This window comes from Drosophila takahashii, chromosome 2L (assembly GCF_030179915.1).
Source record: "Drosophila takahashii strain IR98-3 E-12201 chromosome 2L, DtakHiC1v2, whole genome shotgun sequence".
NCBI lineage: Eukaryota > Metazoa > Arthropoda > Insecta > Diptera > Drosophilidae > Drosophila > Drosophila takahashii.
The window spans coordinates 29,548,627-29,571,034 of record NC_091678.1 but is presented as its reverse complement, the minus strand read 5'-3'; the positions used below and the strand labels follow the sequence as shown (position 1 = coordinate 29,571,034).

Genomic DNA, 22,408 nt, shown 5'->3' with positions numbered 1-22,408 from the left:
ATGAGTACAGTTAACATTCAAATTTGTGAAAATACTTTTGACTAGGTTTGTAAACTCTTTACAGGCTCGGAAACGCTTCATTTTAGCTGTTACAAACTTTTTATACCCTTGCAGAGGTTATTATAATATTGGCCATAAGTTTGTAGCGCAGTGAAAGAGACGTTTTTGACCCCATAATGTATATTTATTCTTGATCAGGATGAATATGGGTGTCGATATAGGCATGTCCGTCTCTTTCTACTACCTTTTGCGAGCTTAGTTTAAAAGGTAGTCAATGGAAATTTTCTCAGTCGTCCTAAAACATGTGTACGCAGATCAAGTTTGGAAATCGACCCTATCGGACGGCTATATCCGATTGTTTCTATAGGAAGTAAAAAAATAAAGGTATTTCGCGCAGTGCAATTGCGCAGCGCAGTGCTATTGACATGAATCTTTCCAAATCTTATTATTTTATGCATACCTTGATCAGGATAAAAACGCGTTCCGATTGGACGTCTATATCGTCTAAATCGGTCAAAACTTGAAAGTTTTCAGGATATTTCGAGCAGTCAAGTAATACTTCATAATATGCGAAAGGTTTTAATCAAATTCATGTATCCGGTGTTCTTATAAAATATTTAGGGTAATCAACAGTCCTGGCAGGTGTGGCAAATGGCAGATGTAGGAACTCTTCCAAACGGTTACATGAAGTTTGCCACGATTGATATTAAAAATATATGCATAGGTCGACCTCCGGCAGGTCTAGAATTTTTTATTTCATGTATTTTGTTGTTGGATATGCGAATTTTTCACCTGCCACAACTGCCATTTGCCAGACCTGCCAGGACTGGTGAATACCCTAATAGAAAGATAGGAGATGTGTGGACTTTAGAGAACGTAAGCCCCTTTACCAATGACACGTATTTTCAGCAAGAAAACCATTATGCTGTTAAATTCAACATTAATAAAAATAGAATTCTTATGGGTGTCACTTGTCAAAACTACTATTTTTCTTCTGACAACTTTTTATAACATTCTAACGATCTTCCAGTTCACCTAGCCTGCCGCCGAGTGGCTATCGCAGTCCTGTACCACCGCCAGCTATCAGTCCGATACCACCGCCAGTGGTTCCATCTTCTCATAAATCTGGCACAGCCGCTCCCCTTCAGAGGAGCTTGATGAATGGGTCCATCGAACCTATCTATGAGAACGTCCCCCTACCACAGCGAGCCTCTGGTGGCAGCAGCGGAACTCCATATACCAAGGTCATGCGTCAGAGAGCCTCGTCAATACAATCAGCTCCTGGTGTCGTACCTGTTCCGGCTGCTCGGAAAGCTAGCACCAACAATATGGCCAGTGTTTCTATAAATTCCCAGTCTGAAGACGGGAAAATACAGAACTACGGTGTAGACCGTTCGGCAAGCACGGAGCTGCTATTCCTGGAGCCGCAGGCTACTAAGCGCTCCACCAGAGCAGCCAGTGCCGCACCAGATGTAGGAAACGCACCTTCACCACATATAGGAATCCCACCTACGCCACGGCAACATCGCTCAACAGTTAGTTTAAGCAAGTCAACTACGGTCGATGTGATTACGCCTGCCGGAGAGTCACTGCAACAGCAGTTCAGTGCCATGAATCTATCTGCCAACACATCTGCTTCCAACTCCTCCATGTATAATTCGACACTGGACACCACTTCCTCGTCGGCGGCCAGCAAAGAATTAAAACGCAAGAAACGTTGGAACTTCTTGTCACGGAGCAAAACACCGGAAAAACAGAAGTCAGCTACGCTGGGCAGGGAAAAGGCTACAACGGTAGGTCAGCATGCCAAGCTGGCGGCGAAGCTAAAGCTGGCCCAAGATGATCTCAATCTGCCACATCGTTGGTCCACGGCAGTCAGCAAGACGCAGCCCATTTCCGGAAGATATTCCAAGGATAAGCTGGTAGGTAGTAATTAACCAACGCTAGCGATACGATACGTACATGTTAATACTCCAAAAGAGCAACATCAAAAATCGGAAAAAATTATTACTGAAAAATAAGAAATATCCTCAAATTTTTTTTTTCTTAAAAAGAACAAGAGAGAATCCTATAGTCGGGTGCCCCGACTATCAGATACCCGTCACTCAGCTTAAGGGACTGCGAGGGAGATGGAGATATAAAACTTTGATCGCGCATAATTTTTTAACAAATGGTCCTTTCTTAATTGGTTTCTAACATGACATTATGAAGTTCGATTCACATTATAAATGTATTGTAAAAAGATTTCTTGTAGGTGCGCATAATGTTTACAAATACTTTTGGGACTACTAATTATACCCGTTACTCGTAGAGTAAAAGGTTATGTTGTATTCGTGTAAAAGTATGTAACAGCTAAAAGGAAGCGTTTATATAAAGTATATAATATATACTTTATGGGGTCGGAAACGCTACTTTATACTATACTAGCAATACCCGAAGCGACGTTGTCCGCTACTATTAGCAAAGCAGTTATTGCTGATTTTTTCATATATTCAAATTCAAATTAATATTAAACTAAAATCCCTCGTAACCTTAGATAAACAGTAAACCCACTTAGAACGCACTAATATTCTAATCCTTCTAACCATAACATACCTTACCTTAACACCGCATTAACCCTAATATTACCTCACCTAAACCCCACCTATTTTATTCTAACCCTTTGCACACTTTTTTAGCACCTTAATGCTGTTTTCACTATTATTTATTTATTTATTTCGCCAACGAATATAACTTATAACCAACAAATTATATTATGTACTAAAATTTCCAAAATAATTAATTAACCTATGTTTGGAAAATAGTCTGATTGCATATCAGCTGAAAGTGCGTTAAACTCAGATAAAGCCCTATAGAGAGGCTCATTTTTGGAATAATTAGTCCGCCTCAGCTCAAGAAAAAAGGGAAGAAGCGTTAAAACCAACTTTCGAGAGTAGCTCAGGACAGTCGATACCACAATTCACCAAATAAAAGATAAAGCAAATGGCCAGGCTATTTCTACGATGGGCAAGGGATGGTAGACGAACAAGCTTGCATTGCTGGTGATATGAAGGAACAGGGTCTAACAATCTTAGCGGCAATAGAGCAAATTTCAGAAATTGTTTCTGTACACACAAAAAAAAAACTTGGTAAAATCAACTGTAATAATTGTCAAACAGGCCCCAACCAGCAAAATTGTCAATTCTACTAAGTAAATAGTCATTTCACAACAACAAAATACACACAATTAGCAAAGACACAAACCCAAAGCAAAAACAAAATACACGTAACTATTTTAATAGTTACGTAACTATCTTTGTTGGTCAATTTTACCAAGCAAATTTTTTTGTGTGTAGCCGTTCTATTCTATTTCCATAAGTGCTAGTAAAGGGATTCCATATAAGAGCTGCATATTCTAGCTCAGATCGGAAAAATACAAAATAAAGCGCAAGTCTGGTGTAGGGATCAGTGAATAGCGATGCGTTCCTTTTCACAAATCCATACATGGCATATGCTCTGGGCAAGATGTAATCGAAGTGTGCTGAGAACTTAAATTTCGAGTCAAACATCACACCTAGATCCAAGAATTCTTGCCGCAGCTGTAAAGGTTGACCATTAATATTATAGGATGTGACGAAATTATATACAGATTTACTGTAAGTAACATAGAAACACTTGTTTATGTTTAGAGGAAGCGCATTTCGGCTACACCAAGAGCTCAACGAATCTAAGTCCTGTTGAACCGATTGTGAGTCTGTCGCTATTTTAATAGACTTAAAAATTTTTAAATCATCTGCATACAGTAGACACTTTGAAGATAGACAGAACCTCACATCATTAATGAAAATAATGAAAAGCAAAGGTCTCATAGCACTCCCCTGAGGGAGGCCCGAGGTTGCCAAATAGGAGTCAGAGAAATTTCCATTAATATTCACTCTGTAAAGACGATTGTGTAAATATGATTTTATCCAATTTAGTAAAGCCGAATGTATACCCAAGCGAGCTGGTTTTGACAGTAGGACACTGTGGCTAACTTTGTCAAAGGCTTTCGCAAAGTCAGTGTATATAGCATCAACCTGAGATCGCTTATTAAATGCATGAACGCAATAGTTGCTGAAAACGGCAAGATTATTTTGAGATTAAGGTTTGAGAATCATTCCAGGCTCCTGTTGGCTCAAAATGATCTTTGAAATAAGAAGCAAAAAGATTTGCAGTTTTTATATTTGAATGCGAAGATAAATTCCCTAGGAACACGACAGATCGCACTGAAGAAGTTTTATTCTTTGTATTTATAAATCGCCAAAAAGAGTTTTTAGTCCGATCTCAACATCCGATATATATTGATTGTAAAGAAAGGGCATAGGGGAACAAGCCTGGGAAAACTGCCCCAGGCGATATTGCAAAATTTTAGATGGGGATTGGTAGATAGGAACCTAATCGATAAGAATTCCAATTTTCAAATATTTTGATCCGCTGGTTTACGAGTAATCTGCCGCAACTAAAGAACATATCACTTGATGTATCTTCCCTTCGGTGGTTCTTGAGAAAACTTTTTTGATGCCAATAATTTTTGTGTTAACCTTCAAGAATGTCAGCCAATCCTTGTATTTTTACCATTCTTATAAGCTACCAAAAATCGCGATTCAAATTTTTAAAAAATTGGTTCAAGACTTTCCAAGTCTGACAACACCGCCAGTTTTTTACAGTTTGTGTGTCCTATAACCATCTACTTCATATAAAATATTCATAATTTTTCGTGTTAAACAAACAAAAAACTGAAGAATTTATTTCTGGAAGGGTAGGAATGGAGTCAATAAAAAATATTTGGCTTGTAAATAGTTAGTTCTTAGACCAGAATTATTATCAAAGAGTAAAGTATTTAATATTATGGGTGAAAAGTGGTCCGAATTATAAAATGTTTGGCATGTATTTGCTTGTAATTGATTTAATAGAACCCAGTCCCAGTCTAGTCCCCACAGCTTCTAATTTAATATCCTCCCTGGACAGAGATTTCATAAGAAATCCTTTGAGCATGGATGACCAACAAATACTTTATTTATGTGATTCTAAAGAATTCGCGGTCCAAAGAGGATTATTTAATATGCGAGATTTCGGCACCGTTGTTATTGCTCGAATTTGTTAACAATTTGTTATCGTGCTCCGCATATTAAAGCTTTCAAATTACTATCTTGCTTTTTACAATAACGATGGTAACGAAAGGATCGCAAATTAAATAATCCTCTTTGGACCGCGAATTCTTTAGAATCACATAAATAAAGTATTTGTTGGTCATCCATGCTCAAAGGATTTCTTATGAAATCTCTGTCTAGGGAGGATATTAAATTCGAAGCTGTGGGGACTAGACTGGGACTGGATCCCTATTAAATCAATTACAAGCAAATACATGCCAAACATTTTATAATTCGGACCACTTTTCACCCATAATATTAAAAACTTTACTCTTTGATAATAATTCTGGTCTAAGAACTAACTATTTACAAGCCAAATATATTTTATTGACTCCATTCCTACTAGAGCTTGAAAATTATCGATGTCAGTATCGATATTATCGATACTTCTGATATTTTTCAAACATCGATGTTTATCTATAACATCGATGTTTTTCTGACGTTTTATTAGAGAGAAACGAACAGATTTCACTCTTTAATTTTGAGGACCAAAATTACTTTAAATACAAAATCACTTAAAGTAGGGACAAATTACCATACAAGAACCGCGAGTTCTTGGTACTTTATTCTTCTTTGGTCCCATAGATATTATGAAATACTTAAAAGTAGGCGAAAAGGGCATAGGTTATGGCAAAAAATGGCATATAAAAGAATCGCGAGTTCTTGGGAAGAGGAGGAACTTTGGTTTTTTTAGTACCAAAAACAAAATCTTGGTTGCAGCTACCGACCTTCTGTCCGCTATTAAAAAATCTCAAGAAACCGCGAATACATAGCCTTTGATAAGAATTGCTCGCTTTTCGAAGATCGTTTGAGCGATTTGGACTCAAGGATCCAAAAAAAAACAACCGCGAATTCTTCAGAAGAGGAGGAATTTTTACTTCTTTATGGTATAGTATCAATTAAAGTAGGGGAAAATAACCATAGGTTGTGGCATAAAATCTAAAATGAAAGTACCGCGATTTCTTGGGGAAAAGAGGAACTCTCGTTCTTTTAATACCAACAACAAACCAAACGATGACCGTTTGAGCAATTTTGGCAAAGGATCAAAAAAAAAAAAGCAACCGGCAATTCTTCAGAAGAGGAAGAATTTGTTCTTCTTTAGTACCAAAAAATGGGATGGAACAAAGGTTTGTTCTATTATTTTACATAAGTATTTCCTCATAAGATATTTTAAAAAAAATTCTTAAGAAGCCGTGAATGTCTTTGACTAAGAATTGGTGTCGTTCTAGACATGTGACGCAACTCAACTCAATGATCAAAAATAAATAAACCACGGGTTCTTAAGAGGAGGATCCTTTAGTCTGAAATTGCATTTTAATATTGAAAACCGGAAATTTAAATTAAATAAATTAACCGCGATTTTTTCTAATAATAATATTAATAATAATGCAAGTGTATTATGCATGTATATAATAATAATACGTGGTATTAACAGAATTATAAAATAGTTTTTAATTTGTCTTTGCTTTCCTTGAAAACATCGATATTATCGATACGATAATGATAAAGTATCGAAAATATCGATACTGACATTTATCGATAATTTTCAAGCTCTAATTCCTACCCTTCCAGAAATAAATTCTTCAGTTTTTTGTTTGTTTAACACTGTTGCACCACTCGAAAAATTATGAATATTTTATATGAAGTAGATGGTTATAGGACACACAAACTGTAAAAAACTGGCGGTGTTGTCAGACTTGGAAAGTCTTGAAGCAATTTTTTGAAAATTTGAATCGCGATTTTTGGTAGCTTATAAGAATGGTAAAAATCCAAAGATTGGCTGACATTCTTGAAGGTTAACACAAAAATTATTGGCATCAAAAAAGTTTTCTCAAGAACCACCGAAGGGAAGATACATCAAGTGATATGTTCTTTAGTTGCGGCAGATTACTCGTAAACCAGCGGATCAAAATATTTGAAAATTGGAATTCTTATCGATTAGGTTCCTATCTACCAATCCCCATCTAAAATTTTGCAATATCGCCTGGGGCAGTTTTCCCAGGCTTGTTCCCCTATGCCCTTTATTTAGAAATTCAAACTCACGTTTGTGCTGCAAGAGTCTTTTCTATTGTGTATAAATCTAGGAGAATGTTCAGCTGAAGGCGCAAAACTATAAAAGTTTATACCTAGTAGCAATGGCCTATGATGGATATCACAATTGCTTATAGGTGAATTACATTGGACTAAGGAAAAGTTCATATCAGCGCTAAGAAATACTAGGTCTAAAATTTTATGTAAGTTATTGTAAATATTATTGACTTGTATTAAGCTCATACTGAAAATATCATCGATGAAAAGAATCTTGCGTGGTTGATGTATGTTGCTTGGCAGTGAAGATTGATGGTCCGGATCCTGGGACCAAACGAGAGAAGACAAATTAAAGTCGCCAATCACACAGATATGTTGATGGTCCAGCAGAGTATTGTAGATGTCGGTAATGCTTTCCAGATGAGCCTTGTAAAGTTTATAGGAAGCATTTAGTGGTATATATGACGCCACAATTTGCAGAGTTTCCGATTCTCCAATTATCGAAACAGCAACTTGATCCAGAAGGGTATCTTCAATGAGAAGTCCAATTGCCAAGCAGCGCAAATTGCAGCGAACAGCTACAATTACACCACCCCCTCTAGCACAGTGGGTTTTCGTGCTATCAATGTCTTTGGGGAACACATTATACAATTTGGAGTCGAAGAATTCATTTGAGTAAAAGTTTATGTTAAGCCAAGTTTCAACTAAAACTATAACATCAAACTCGCATTGTGATGTGGCAAGGCATACTTGCTTTGCCTTTGTCCGCATTCCAGAGATATTTTGAAAATAAACTTTTAGCGGGGCTGTACTCACTCAACAACCTCTGGATTCGTATTTAATGCATTATAGTCCAATGCTAAAGGAAGTATATGATCTTGCGATCCCAATGTTATAGGCCCGCAGTTCATCTTCAGTATTGTAGAGGTTTTGATACGTATTTAATCATGCATGCATTCCTGTAGATTGTTAGATGCTTTTAGCGAAAAGTAACTAGTTCTTAAGAGTGACGGCAATGGCGCTGTTAAGGGAGCATATCTATCAAAGTTGAGAAGAGAAGGGCAATGTTGTTGTTGATGGAGCCATCGAGAAAAGCCGCATCAAGCTGCCGATTCGAACTCCAGCTGACCTTGTTGTTGATTCGATTGTTAACAGCGCAAAGCTCCGAAGAGCGCGCTTAGAGCGGGAATATTGATGAAATGCGATAAGAGCGCCTCGCTGGGGAGCGATTGACGAACTTCGCGGAAAACAGACAACAACAACTCCAGCTGATGTTGTTGATTGCTTGACTGTGATGAGCGCACAACTCTAGAGAGCGCGCTTAGAGCGAGATGTGAGATGGAAAATTATGGGTGCGTTTGACGAATGTTGCGCAAAGCAGAGAACGACAACTCCAGCTGATATTGTTGTTGCTTTGGCGGTGATGAGTGCACAACTCCGGAGAGCGCTCTTAGAGCGCAAATCTTGATGGAATCTGGCGCAAAAGCCTCTCCTGAGAACTTTTGATAAAGGTCAGGCAAAACAGAAAGCGAAGAATCCAGCTGATGATGTTGTTTATTTGGCAATGCGCTCCAAGAGAGTGCACTGGGAGTGACGTATGAGAGATTAATGGTACCAACTAGCGATACCAAAACCAGCGGGCGTTGACCTTGCGAATAAGTAGCATGAAGATGAGGAAGCGGATCATGACAATTTGCCGTAGTAAAATCGACACCAGAGGCGCCGATTACTGGGGGTTTTTTGAGTCCGATGTACAAACCTAGTCAAAAGTATTTTCACAAATTTGATTGTTAACTGTACTCTTATTTTGAACTTATAATATAAACATTTTGGCACCTATGGAAATAGCACTTCAATTCCGTTTCAATGACACCAAAATTTTCTTAACCCATTAAAATACCAATTCATTGTCGGTCGCGTGTAAACGTGTTTTCTTAACGCTCCGGAAAAACAAAAGAAAAACAATCTTTCACCCAGTTGAAAACGTTCGAAAATTTAGAACAGCGTGGTCTTGCGTTTCGCGATGCTAATCGCATATTGTAAACTAAAGTTTTAATTAATTAATTATTTAATCTTTGCGCACTAACAATAAGCAAATGATTAAGAACGTGGATCAGCGCACTCAACGTCAAAAACAACAAGACGAAGCCCATGAAAAAATTCAGAGAGAGCAAGACAAACGTCGTCTTTCTTTGGCCCGCAACAATGCTTATTTCTCTTTTACGAATAATACTCTAGAACCGAAAGTGCAAGAAAATGCAAGTTTACTGACCGCCGAAAACCAGAGAGCTAGTTCTTGCTCTCCCGCCCTGCTTCTCAACGCTCAAACGCCATGGAGTGAGCAATGCAAAACTCCAACCGAGCTTCAGCCACCTGGTGCAACAACAACAGCAACTACTACGTCAACAACAACGGCCTCTGTCGCCAACATTGCAATAACGACTCCACTCTCTTCTTCTGCAGCGGGTAAAGCAAAAACACTATTAAGTGCAAAAATCGGGTCAAACGGCAAAAACAAAGCTACGGTTGAAGAAATGACAAATCCGCAAGCGGGTTCGGCCATGCAGACAGGCATGGATCGCTACATAAATATTTCCAAGCGCAAGCTAACGCCCTCAAAAAATGCTGACGGCAATAAGCCCAAAGTAAACCGTACCAGCAAAGGCCCTGAAAGTCTCGGGCCACTAAATGAAAATAGATTTTCCATTCTGGCGGAGCACGAAACAGAGTCTGAACAATTAGCCCCAAGGAAACTGAAGCCGCCACCTATCTTTATTCGGGAGAAGACCTCGAATGCCCTAGTCAACAAAATAGTTGAGCTAGTCGGAAAAGATAGCTTTCATGTTATTCCGCTTATGAAAGGGAATATAAGTGTAACTAAACTGCAAACCAGAACTGAAGACGATTTCCGAGCAGTGTCAAAGTACTTAAACGATGCCAAAAAGAATTACTACACGTACCAGCTAAAAAGCTGCAAAGGCTTGCAAGTTGTGCTTAAGGGAATAGAACCCGATGTGACCCCCTACAAAATTACAGAGGCTTTAAAAGAAAACGGCTTCTGTGCAAAAAATGTTATAAACATTATGAACAAAAACAAGAAGCCGCAACCGCAAGGTCGAGCTGGAGCCAGACAGCAGAACTTTGAAAAGTGCAGTACCTGCTGCATCTTAGGATCACAGTAGAAGAGCCGCACAAACGGAACGGGCCAGTGCAATGCACGAACTGCCAGGAATACGGACACACCAGGGGTTACTGCACCCTCAGGTCAGTATGTGTAGCTTGTGGAAACATCCACGACTCCGAGCCCTGACAACAAGGAAGACTCTCTCACTAAAAAGTGTGCAAACTGCCAAGGAAACCACACAGCAAACTACAGAGGCTGTCCAGTCTACAAGGAGATGAAAAGACGGATGCAACGAACGACAACGGCACGCTACCAGAACACACAGAACAATTACATGAGATCACAAACGACACCGGAAGTTTTCTTCGCAAAAGCAGCCAGGTCTTCATTTGGCCCTTCAATTACCACCAACGGCATTTCTTACGCCAGTGCTCTAAAATCAGGTACAGCTCACATAGAACCGAAAATGGATAACATCCCGCAGGCCATGGGACATCCCCAAAGTGACATGGAAAGTATGATGATCACTTTGCAACATAATATGATGGAATTTATGTCCTTCATGAAAACCACCATGCAAACCCTTGTGCAAACCCAAAACATTTTGTTAAAAATACTCGCAGCTCAGCAGTCCAAATAAACTATGCCTAGTCTTCGAATAACTTTGTGGAACGCCAACGGTGTTTCACGGCATAAACCTGAAATAAGTCAGTTTCTGAACGAAAACCACATCGACGTTATGTTGCTGGCAGAAACGCATCTCACCAGCAAATATAATTTTCAAACACGGGGATACACGTTCTACAGCACAGATCATCCAGATGGTAAAGCACATGGCGGAACCGGCATCTTAATAAGAGACCGCATCAAACACCACTTTCACCAAAGGTTTGCAAAAAGTTATTTGCAAGCTACATCGATAAAATTACAGTTGGGCAACTGCAACCTTGCCATTGCCGCTGTTTATATTTCTCGCAATCTAATATCTGCAAAATCGTTTTTGGATCTATCATCGGACCACTCACCAGTGCTAATAACTCTTCTTGAAAGCCCGGAATTAATCGAGCACCCTTGGAGGCTGACGTCGCATCGAACCAACTGGCTGAAGTTCAAAAAGTACGTAAGTTCCCACATTGAACTGACTCCACAGCTCAACATCAAGGAGGACATCGACTGCTATTCCGATGCACTGGAGTCTGTACTCGTCGCAGCAGCCAAAGTCTCTACACCGCAAGGGAGGGATGGGCGCACACACCAACACAAAACTAACTTGGAAATCGAACAGCTTGTTTTGGAGAAAAGACGTTTGAGGCGTGCTTGGCAAACCAACAGATCGCCATCCTCGAAACAAAGTCTTAAGGAAGTTGGTCGCTGACTTACCAGGGCCCTAAGGCACGAAGAAGTAGACGCACAACGCCAGTACATTGAGAAACATTCACCCACCAGCGCCAAGCATCCCTTGTGGAAGGCCCACCCAAATCTAAGTGCGCCGTCCGAAACAGTAATTCCCATAAGAGACTCTTCAGGCAGCTGGGCCAGAAGCGACAAAGACAGAGCTTGTAAATTTGCTTTACACCTTCGAAATGTCTTTCAGCCAAACCCTGCAACAAATTCATTCGCACTACCGTCGCCGCCAATTCGAATCGAAACTGAGACGGACCCAATTCAGTTTCAACCAAACAAAGTTGCAAAAGTCATCAGCGAGCAATTGAAACCAAAAAAGGCCCCAGGCGGTAGTCTAATAACTGCGAAAATGCTAATTGAACTCCCAAACTGTGCAGTTGAGGTCATTTGTAAACTCTTTAACGGGATTACACGACTTGGCTACTTCCCAAAAAAATGGAAAAAAACGGTAATCATAATGATCCCAAAGCCAGGAAAAGATCACACAATACCAGCTTCATACAGACCGATAAGTTTACTCTCGTGTCTGTCAAAACTGCTCGAAAAATGCCTTTTGACGCGCATAATCCCATATCTGAAAGAGCACAACGTTATTCCGGCACATCAATTTGGCTTTCGAGAATGCCATGTAACATAGAGCAAGTCAACAGATTAACAACGGAAATACGGTCTGCATTCGAATATCGAGAATTCTGCAGTGCGGTATTCCTTGATGTTGCACAGGCATCAGGACAGGCGATCGAGTCTGGCTTGATGGCCTTATGCACAAAATCAGATCTATTCTGCCGGAAAACACTCACATGATACTTGAATCGTACCTTTACAACAGAGAATTCGCCGTGAGATGCAACACTACAACATCCGACGATTACACTATAGAGGCTGGAGTTCCCCAAGGTAGCGCCCTTGGTCCAACTCTATTTCCCCTTTACACCGCAGATATTCCCACGAACGTCCGGCTAACTACTTCCACATTCGCAGACGATACCGCGATCATAAGTCGGTCCAAATGCCCAATTCAGGCAACAGCACTACTATCTGATCACCTCGTGGTAGTGGAGAGGTGGTTATCAGACTGGCGTATAAAAATAAATGCGCAAAAGTGTAAACACATAACGTTTTCTCTTAACAGACAAACGTGTCCCCCGCTAACTCTGAATAACACGCCACTTCCACAAGCTGACGATGTAACGTACCTTGGCGTTCACCTAGACTTACATGGAGGAAACATATCGAAGCTAAGAAAATTCATCTAAAACTAAAATCCATTGGCCTCCATTGGTTCTTAAATGCTCGCTCCCCCCTCTGCCTGGACTTCAAGGTCCTGCTCTACAATTCAACGCTTAAGCCAGTCTGGACATACGGCTCCCAGTTGTGGGGAAACGCGAGCAGCAGCAACATCGACTTTACCCAGCGAGCACAATCAAAAATCTTGAGAACTATCACTGGGGCACCTTAATATGTTCGGAACGACAACATCCACAGAGATCTTGGCATTCTGCCCGTAAAAGACGAAATATCAAAACAAAAAGCGACCTACCTCACCAAGCTAACTTCTCATCCAAACCAACTCGCCAGGCGGCTAGCCAGGGTCTCATACCGGACCCGATTGCAACGAAATGACCTTCCAGCTCAGCAATAGTAATTAGAGCCCTTTAATCTCGCGTCAGTCATCATGACTGTTAGATAGTTTTTTAATTTAAGATTTTATATACTTATTGTTAGTCTCAATTCAGAGAAGATCCAATAAATAAAATGCATACGTAAAAAAAAAAAAAAAAAATTAAGCACCCTTTGAAAAGTCAGCAAATTAGACAATTTTTTTTAAAGTCAAATTTTCAACTTATTCCCTGGGGCTTAAAACAAAAATGTTTTGATGCAAAGTTCTTCCCCAATCAAAATTAATAATAACGGCAAAAAAAAAATTTTCAAAATATTTTTCCTTGTATTTTTTATGATTTTTTGAAAATAGCTATTTTTGCCGCTCTTTCTTCATTTTCATACAAAATTTTACTGAGATGTCTCCATTCAAAAAATCATAAAAAATACAAGGAAAAATATTTTGAAAATTTTTTTTTTGCATTTATTATTAATTTTGGTTGGGAAACAATTTTGTTTTAGGCCCCAGGAAAAAAGTTGAAAATTTGACTTTCGCAAAATTTGCTCACTTTTCAAAGGGGGTTAATGTGTTAAGAACATTTTTGTGTCATTTAAACGGAATTGATGTGCTCTTTCCATAGGTGCCAAAAGTTTATATTATAAGTTCAAAATATAAGTACAGTTAACATTAACATTTGTGAAAGTACTTTTGTCCACCCCTGTATGATGAGTGTGCGAATCCAGAACGTTCCCATCAACAATAGGCCTATCCCTATGAACGAATCGACTGACTTTGATTGGATTCAGCCAGAATGCATTACTAAACACAGTCTGAAAGTGCTGCTCTGGTATTCCTAATTTAAAATAGACGAATTCCAATGTAGCGACATCTACACCATTTTTGACTAAAGGCTTGCAGATTATGGTGGCGGTATCCACGCCTAGCTTATTTGCAATATATCCGCATATCAGATTTTACATGAGCTCTGAATCTACCAATATGAAGAAATTTATTAATCGGCACAACGTCGAGTTGTTCACAACTAGCAGCTTGACCAACTATTTGTCTCTTATTCCTGTGATTCTTTGCGTGGGGCTTGGCGGCAGTAGAAACTGGTGCGGGGGGAACCAGGTCTGCATGGTTGGCTTGGCGATCACTTGAAGAAGCTGGAGCCAAAGGTTTCACCACTTTTTTTCGCCGACTGACATTGTTATTGTCAGTATCAGACATGGGAAAAGCCTTCAGAAACTTTGAGTTTAAGTCCATGTATAGACTCTTCAAGTCATGAAGTTCTTCCATCACTTCATCGATTTTTGAGTGTGCATCATTACTCACAACACAGCCATCATACTGCCAGAGTAGATTCGGCATTTTTGTTAATAATCTAATAGCGTCCTCAGGGAGATCAACACATGCAGTGTGAAAAGTACGGCGGCAAAGCGAGGAGCAACGGACCGCCTCAAAACCGCGAAGCTGCGCTGCTGTGACTTCAGCATTGCACTCGGAGCACGAATAAGAATTCATAGCGAAAAGAAAACACGTCTGACTACAAGAGACAGACACTATTTCCTCGTCTTAACCCACCTTAACACCAGTTTTTCCTCTTCTTAGCTAACCTAACTTTAGTCTCACCTGAAAAAAAAATTACTTACTAACTTACTTTAACTTCACTTTTTCTGTAAAACTTGTTTGTCACCTTGACCTTATCCTCACTAAAATCCAAACGAACCTTACCTTTCTCACCTTCACCCTTCCCTTACATTACTTTTACCCTAATCTATCTAATACCTCCTTAATCGCAACTTAACCCCTAACCTCACCTTATTCCCACCTTAATTCCACCGTTCTGGTAGCCTAATTTTACAGTTTTGACTAGCTAAGCGAATGCAGAGTAAAACTCTTACTCTTTTTATACCCTTGCAGAGGGTAGTATAATTTTGGTCAGAAGTTTGTAACGCAGTGAAGGAGACGTTTCCGACCCCATAAAGTATATATATTCTTGATGAGGATTAATAGGGCAGTCGATATAGCCATGTCCGTCTGTAAGTCTGTATCAATACTGTTTGCCAGCTCAGTTTAAAAGTTAGCGACTTAAAACTTTCACAGTCGTCCTAAAACATGTGTACGCAGATCAACTTTGAAAACCGACCCGATCGGACGTCTATATCCTATAGCTCCCATAGGAACAATCGGATATAGCTTTCAAAAAATGAAGATATTTCGCTCAGTGTAAGAGCTTTTGTCATGAATTTTTCTAGGTCTTATTCTTTTACGCATACCTTGATCAGGGTAAAAACGCGTGCCGATCGGACGTTTATATCTTAAAGCTCCCATAGGTAATTGGTGAAAATTTGACGTTGTGCAGGATATTTCGCGCAGAATATAAGCTATTCCCATGAAACTTTCCGAATCGTATTATTTTATGCATACCTTGGTCAGGGAAAAGCGCGTGCTGATCGGACGTCTATATCATATAGCTCCCATAAGAACAATAGGGTGACAAATTTTAAATTTTTGTTTTTTTCAATTATAGAATATTTTGTTGTTTATTAATTCATGTTGCTATTCTAGTCAAGTCTTCATTCGTAAAATTAAAACTTTGGCTTGCCGAATCTAGTTTCCGTCCTCGTTTTTTTTTAGTTTTTTCAAAATATTTGACTTAGAATTGCATCCATTAGGTGATCCGTTATTTTATGCTAATTTAATCATTACATACTTATGTATATGCCAATTGATCGATGTGTGTGTGTCATTGCGTTTCTCACATGCAAATGTGACGACTGAAAGTTTTTCCCGCTCTCCCCTTGAAAAACAATCCAAAATTTTTTTTAAATCAAAACAAAAACTCCTTGTCCATTTTATGGGTTGGCTACACACTTTGACTTAGAATTGCATCCATTAGATAATCCGTTCTGGTATCCAAATAGTAAAATTTTGATAAGGTATTTTCAATCCAGAAAAAAAACATTGGCCGCCTCTCTTTCGCTTCAAATGACTCTCTCTCTGCTCACTACTCTCTCGCTCTGCTTCTGCTGACGCTCGTGAGTGGTGCAAACTGCCGAAGCATCCAAAAAACCAAAACAACGTGCTGCCAAAAAGGCCCCCCGCAACTACCACAATCTTAAAAAAAACAAGAAAGGAAGCTAGCTTCGGCCAGCCGAAGCTTATATACCCTTGCAGATCATTCCTATTAATTAACAAATCGCAAAAATGTTCAATTTTCTAATATTTCCCATTAATTTTCCGATCGTTCCTATGGCAGCTATATGATATAGTAGTCCGATTTTTTAAATAATTAATTCGAAATTCAGAAATATTAAAAAAAAAACATCCCCAAAAGTAGAAGGTAATATTTCAAAAAACACCGAAGCTAGAATTTTTTAAAGTTTTTTTCTTCCGATCCTTCCCATGGGAGCTATAAGATATAGTTGTCCGATCCGGTCGGCTCCGACATATATACTACCTGCAATAGAAAGAAGACTTTTGCGAAAGTTTCGTGCCGATAGCTCAAAAACTGAGGGACTAGTTTGCGTAGAAACAGACAGACGGACAGACGGACAGACGGACAGACGGTCAGACGGACAGACGGACGGACAGACGGACATGGCTAGATCGACTCGTCTTGTGATGCTGATCAAGAATATATATACTTTATGGGGTCGGAAACGTCTCCTTCACTGCGTTGCAAACTTCTGACTGAAATCATAATACCCTCTGCAAGGGTATAAAAATCATATAAAATCAACCGTGGGTCCAAAAAAAAAAAAACCTTACTGATTCTATGGCATAGCTCCATACTTTAAACCAAAAACGGATCCGGTCGCATAATCGGTGCGGAAAAATTAATTAAGTGCCCCAACCGGAAGTCGGTTCATCGGGGCTCATCTTCTGGGCTTTTAAAGATTTCCACAAACAATGCTTAAAATAACAAGTTGGTGTCCCGACTATCTAATACCCGTCAGTCAGCTAAAGGGAGTGCGAACGCTGTACTCGGGTTGGTGTCCCCACTATTTAATAAATGTAACTCAGCTAAAGGGAGTGCGAAGGAGATAGATATATAATGAATGAATGGTCCGATTTGAAAAATACATTTCGATAGGTATAAATATACACAACTAAATTGCATTTATACTTCTCGGAAATCTTTAAAGATGTGGGCGAAGGACACGTTTTAAAATCGAGGGCGATTGTGGGCAAACGCCACGCCCCACAGTGTAAGATTTGGCCAATCTAGCGGGACTTTTAGCAAAAGTTTAACTATTTTTGAGGTCGATGAACTTTAAGCAGCAGTTTTAGAAATGTTCAACTATTACGAAAACAGGCACCAAACAAAACGAACCATTTTTTTTTTGGAAAATAACGGTTTTTAAAGTTGGTATTTCGAAATGCATGCAAAATTGCACTGGGAAGCGAGCAACAGTAGACAAAGTTTAGTCTTATCAATTGCATCGCGTGATCAGTGGGAGCAGCTAAAAGTTATTTTTCCTAGAAACTTTAGACAATTTTTATTCCACTTTCAAAAACAAAAACATTTTTTTTGGACAAAATTTTTTTTTTCATTTTTTGAAAAAAGTGCCAAAAAGTAAGTGTATTTTTTCATGTTTCTGTTTTTTGGTGGAAAAAAACTTATATTATTCTATCGTATTCTATCCAACCAGAACATACATCCTTCGCATGCATTCATTCTGATTCAGAATCTAAAAAAAAATCTTGCCCATATTTTGCCCAAAGACCTTCTATTTAGAAATGAGTGAAATAAGCCGTGCTGCATTTTTCGAGGTTTGGTCGAAAAACATAAAAACCACTCCGCGAGACGCTCTTGTAAAGCAGTAATGGTGTTCAGTAATGGTGTTTGGCAATGACATTGATCACTTCCAATTGAAATTACACTGTCTTATGAGTTTCAAAACCAATTTGAGAAATCTAGGAGAGATAAAGCCAGGTTTTTTGCTCATAATGCAAGTGGCCTTCAGGTCACATTAAATGGCGAGGACTGTCGCATTGATGTCATTGCTTCCACCTCAAGTACAAGAGGGAGGTCACAAAAAGACTTTTCTGAGTGTTGTCCTAAAACACAAAAAAGGAAAAGCCAAGAATTGTTGCCTACGATAGATGAGGATAATTTGCTATCAGCTACAGAACAGGCTTTGCGGGCAGAAGGAAAACGGGATTCAGCTAAATTAATTAATGAATTACCAAATGCTCCCCCTCCACGGGGACTATAATTAAGAAAGCTAAATTATCTTCTAATAGCACTGCAAAACACCTTTCAGCAGATCAAGCACTTGCCCTTCTGATAGAAAGTAAATTATCAATGCAACAGTACAATACCACAAAAATTGTCTGTCCAAAATTATATCCATGTTATGATCTCGTTAAGGAGTCAAAAATGTTATGCTATCGTAAGATAGTAAGATAATCCTATGCTGAAATAAGTTTACAATCCCTTATTGATCATACCGTAAAACGGCTGATAAGTCCTCAAGAAGACATTTTTGAGTCACTGTCTCCACTAGACGATGTACACATGAAGTTTGAATTGTTACCATTTAATGAAAAAAAATCTTAAAAATATAAAACCAAATTTTTTTGTTTTTTTTATTAATTATCTTTAATATAAAACCTTATTTGCAGCTGTTTAGCTTATAACTTCGAAGTTACAGCTAAAAACATGAGCAAATAACCAAAATTCAACATTTTCAAAAAAAAAAAAAAGTGGCATCCAAAAATTAAAAACAACATTTTTTAAGTTGGCAAAAATTATAAGAAAAAAATACGAAAATAGTTAAAAGTTTCAAAAAAATTTGTTGTAATTTTTTGTTGGGGCTTTTATTTAAAAACAACGGTTTTTTTTTAAATTTTTAACGCCCTCAAAAGTGCCACGCGGATTTTTTATGTTCAACATAATCTTTTTGGCTTGACTTGTCCCTTTCCATGAATTCAATTTTTAAGATTAATGATAGCCACTTAGATTGTTTTTTTATTTAAAAAAATTATTTAATTCATTTTTTTTAAGAAACGTGCAAAAAGTTGCAAAAATGATTAGTTTTGCGATATTAAGGATACATTTGGTAATAACTTTGCGTTTTTACCTTTTTGCAACTTTGTGCCATTTATAAGTTGTACACCACGGAACACAAACAAACTTGTTAGTTTTAAGCTAAAAAGATACACATTTAAAACAGTTCACAGTTGGACAACAAGCCACAATAATCAAAACATGTAATCTAAGATACATTTATAAATACCTTTGCTACGATTTGACATGATCAGAAATAATAAACCATTTTGTTGCTCCACAAAATAAGCACTGAAAGTTTGCAAAGATTTTTCACTAATTTACGCACACAACAAAGTCAATCAAACAGCTGACTTTGTTCGTTTATCAACCTTATAGTGTTGCTAGTAAAAAATCTTATTTTATTTTTTAAAAATAATTTGTAAAATAAGTTGATTTTATGCCAAAAAAATTGACTTTTTTCCCATAGTGCACTGTGCGCCCCCTATAACGCTCGCAATCGCCATCATTATTTTATAATGTGTCCGGCGGCCACATCTTTTAAGATTTTAAATACCGAAATGTAGAAGACATTTTTCAAATCGGACCATTCATTGAATAGTTATGCGCAATCAAAGTTTTATATCTCCATCACCTCGCACTGCTAGCTGAGAGACGGGTATCAAATAGTCTGGACACCCCCCGACTATAGCGTTCTCCCTTGTTAATATCATGTTTAATGCTTTGCATGTCCGTTCGGAGCGCTGCTAGCATGCCCACAATTTCTGAGTTGTCGCTATTACCTCTCAAACATACTCTGATGTGCAATTTTGTTCTTTACATCTTCTCCTACATCTTGATGTGTGCTTTCGAGTATAGTCTCGTCCAAATTTTCCTGATCATATTCAGCGGAATCTTGGTTATCGGAGGAACTCATCTTTTGGCTTCTTATATTGTATTTTCTCATTTAGCGGATTACGATCTTTTGGCGACACGTTGGGGTGTTTTATGTTTTTTGAATACTATTGTGGCCATGTGCATATAGCAGACCAATTTTCTTTTGAATCGAGCATAATGTCCACCAGGTTACAACCCTCATGCTCAGATCTCTTCGTTCATTTTCAAATCTCTGACAGACAAAAAACACGTGTTCTGCGTCTTCGTTATCCGACTCGCAATGTGGACAGTGCGGGTAACTTTCATGCTTAAACCTATTTAGGTAGTATTTAAAGCATCCATGTCCTGTGAGAAGTTGCGTTAAGTAGTAGTCCACCTGTCCATGCTTCCGTCCCAGCCATCTCTGCAGTTCTGGGATAAGCTTATACGTCGATCGTCTTTTGCTACTTTGTGCCAACCTCTCTTGCCACTTCGCAATGGTAAGTTCTCTGCACCGTTTCCGTAGGGATTCAGCAATTCCGATTTCTTTGCTACCTGCTCGGATCTCAACCGATTCCAATGACAGCAGGTCAATCGGTATATTACCAACGCCGCTCGGTCCCCGAGTGTTTGCCATAATCCTCGAGATTGCGGCCGCGGTCCTACTTGCCCTGCCACTAGCGTACGCTAAATGTTCTTTGAAGGTTAGCTGGTGGTCAATCATGACACCCAAGTATTTTAGGCTTGGGCGAGATTTAATTGGGGCTTCTCCAATTTTAATATTTGCCGTCTCTACTATCTGCCTGCTACTTATCAGGACTGCTTCCGTCTTGTGCGCTGCCAAGGTGAGTCCCTTGGCCACCTAAAACATCTTTTAGGTGTTATCTTTGGGCGGATTCTACGCGAAGTCCAACCCAGGCTAATTTTTCGCTTCTCTATGAGCCGTCTTCCTATGTCGGGCATGTCTCTAAGTGTAGCGGTTTGCGTGCCACCGTATGCCGCCCTTAGACTCACCACCGCGGATTCTGGCAGCTCCGTTTTCTCGGTGATCTCGTCTATATCCTTTACCTCGACCAGCATTGTCTCAGTTAGCGCTCTGACGTCAACATTGCTGCCCAGGACCGCCTTCATTGTGGTCTGAAGCTCCGCGGTTTTTGGGTCAGATACCTTGTATAGATGGATTAGTAGTTCCCCCTTAGGTGTGCGCCTAGCTCTTTCAGCTGCGGTTCAGCCCTAACCTTTTTAAGGATGTCCGCAGTGGCGGTTGCGATCACTATCGCGTCATTGCGAGGCGGTCGCATCCTTGGCTTCCTTGTCTTCTGTCTAACCTGTTGCCATTCCTCAGGCTTCTTTGGTTTTGGGCTTGCTGGTGCTCTCTGTCCCAGCGTGTTTTCCCTTTTTAGCACTTTGGCTGGCATTGCTGTCCGGTGCCTTGTGCATCTCCTTTTTTGCCGGTACAGCTAGCGGTTTCCCAACACTAATGCGCAACGGGTTCTGTGTCTACACGTCTTTGTACATTAGCTAATTCGCCTCAATTGCTAATTATTTAGCAAACCAAAAAACCCAAAGGTGCAACAAAAAAGGTTTGCGCGCTTTTCTTTCCAAACAGAAGCGCGCGCTGATCAAATTAAATTTAAATGGCACAAAATCGTTAAACCAAATCTCATTTTCATACAAAATACTAAAATGGATAACTTACATAAAATGTCCTTAAGGGGTTATATACAGTTGTACCGCAAAAAAAAAAATGAAATTTTACCGATTTTTTTATGACACCAAAAAAAAAAACTTATTAAAAATGTTTTACCGACGTTGTTTAGTACATGTTTCTGGGTACTTATTAAAATTTTTTCATAAAAAAATGTTAAATAATAAAAATGTTCTGGCCAAATTCCAAGATCGTCTTTTTTCGATGGTGACTTGCGGTGGACATCATATCCCAAGAACGGTTCATCTCAAATCCCCAATTCAAAAAAATTTCGTTAGTATATTGTATTGCCTAGTCCCTGAACGAAAGATTTGTAAAAATTTTGATTTAAAAAAAAATGGCGACGGTTTTAACAAAAAATTTACTTTTTCAAAGTAATAAAATGTTGGATTTTATGCTCTAAAAAAATAAGTTTTCAAAAAAATTGAAAATCCTTCGTTCAAGGACTTGCTATTGTTATAATAAATAAGTGGTCAAAATTTTGTGTCGATCGGATTAATAG

The 22,408-nt window shown here is 38.9% G+C and overlaps 1 protein-coding gene across 3 annotated transcripts in view; it reads left to right on the top strand.

Moving 5' to 3' along the window:
* Pez (protein tyrosine phosphatase non-receptor pez) overlaps positions 1-22,408 on the top strand; it is a 67,727-nt gene that overhangs the window by 9,519 nt on the left and 35,800 nt on the right. For all 3 annotated transcript variants that reach the window (XM_070212358.1, XM_044393692.2, XM_070212363.1), the window contains exon 3: positions 1,031-1,922. In XM_070212358.1, the coding sequence (XP_070068459.1) occupies positions 1,031-1,922 (892 nt within the window). The remainder of the gene's footprint in view (positions 1-1,030; positions 1,923-22,408) is intronic.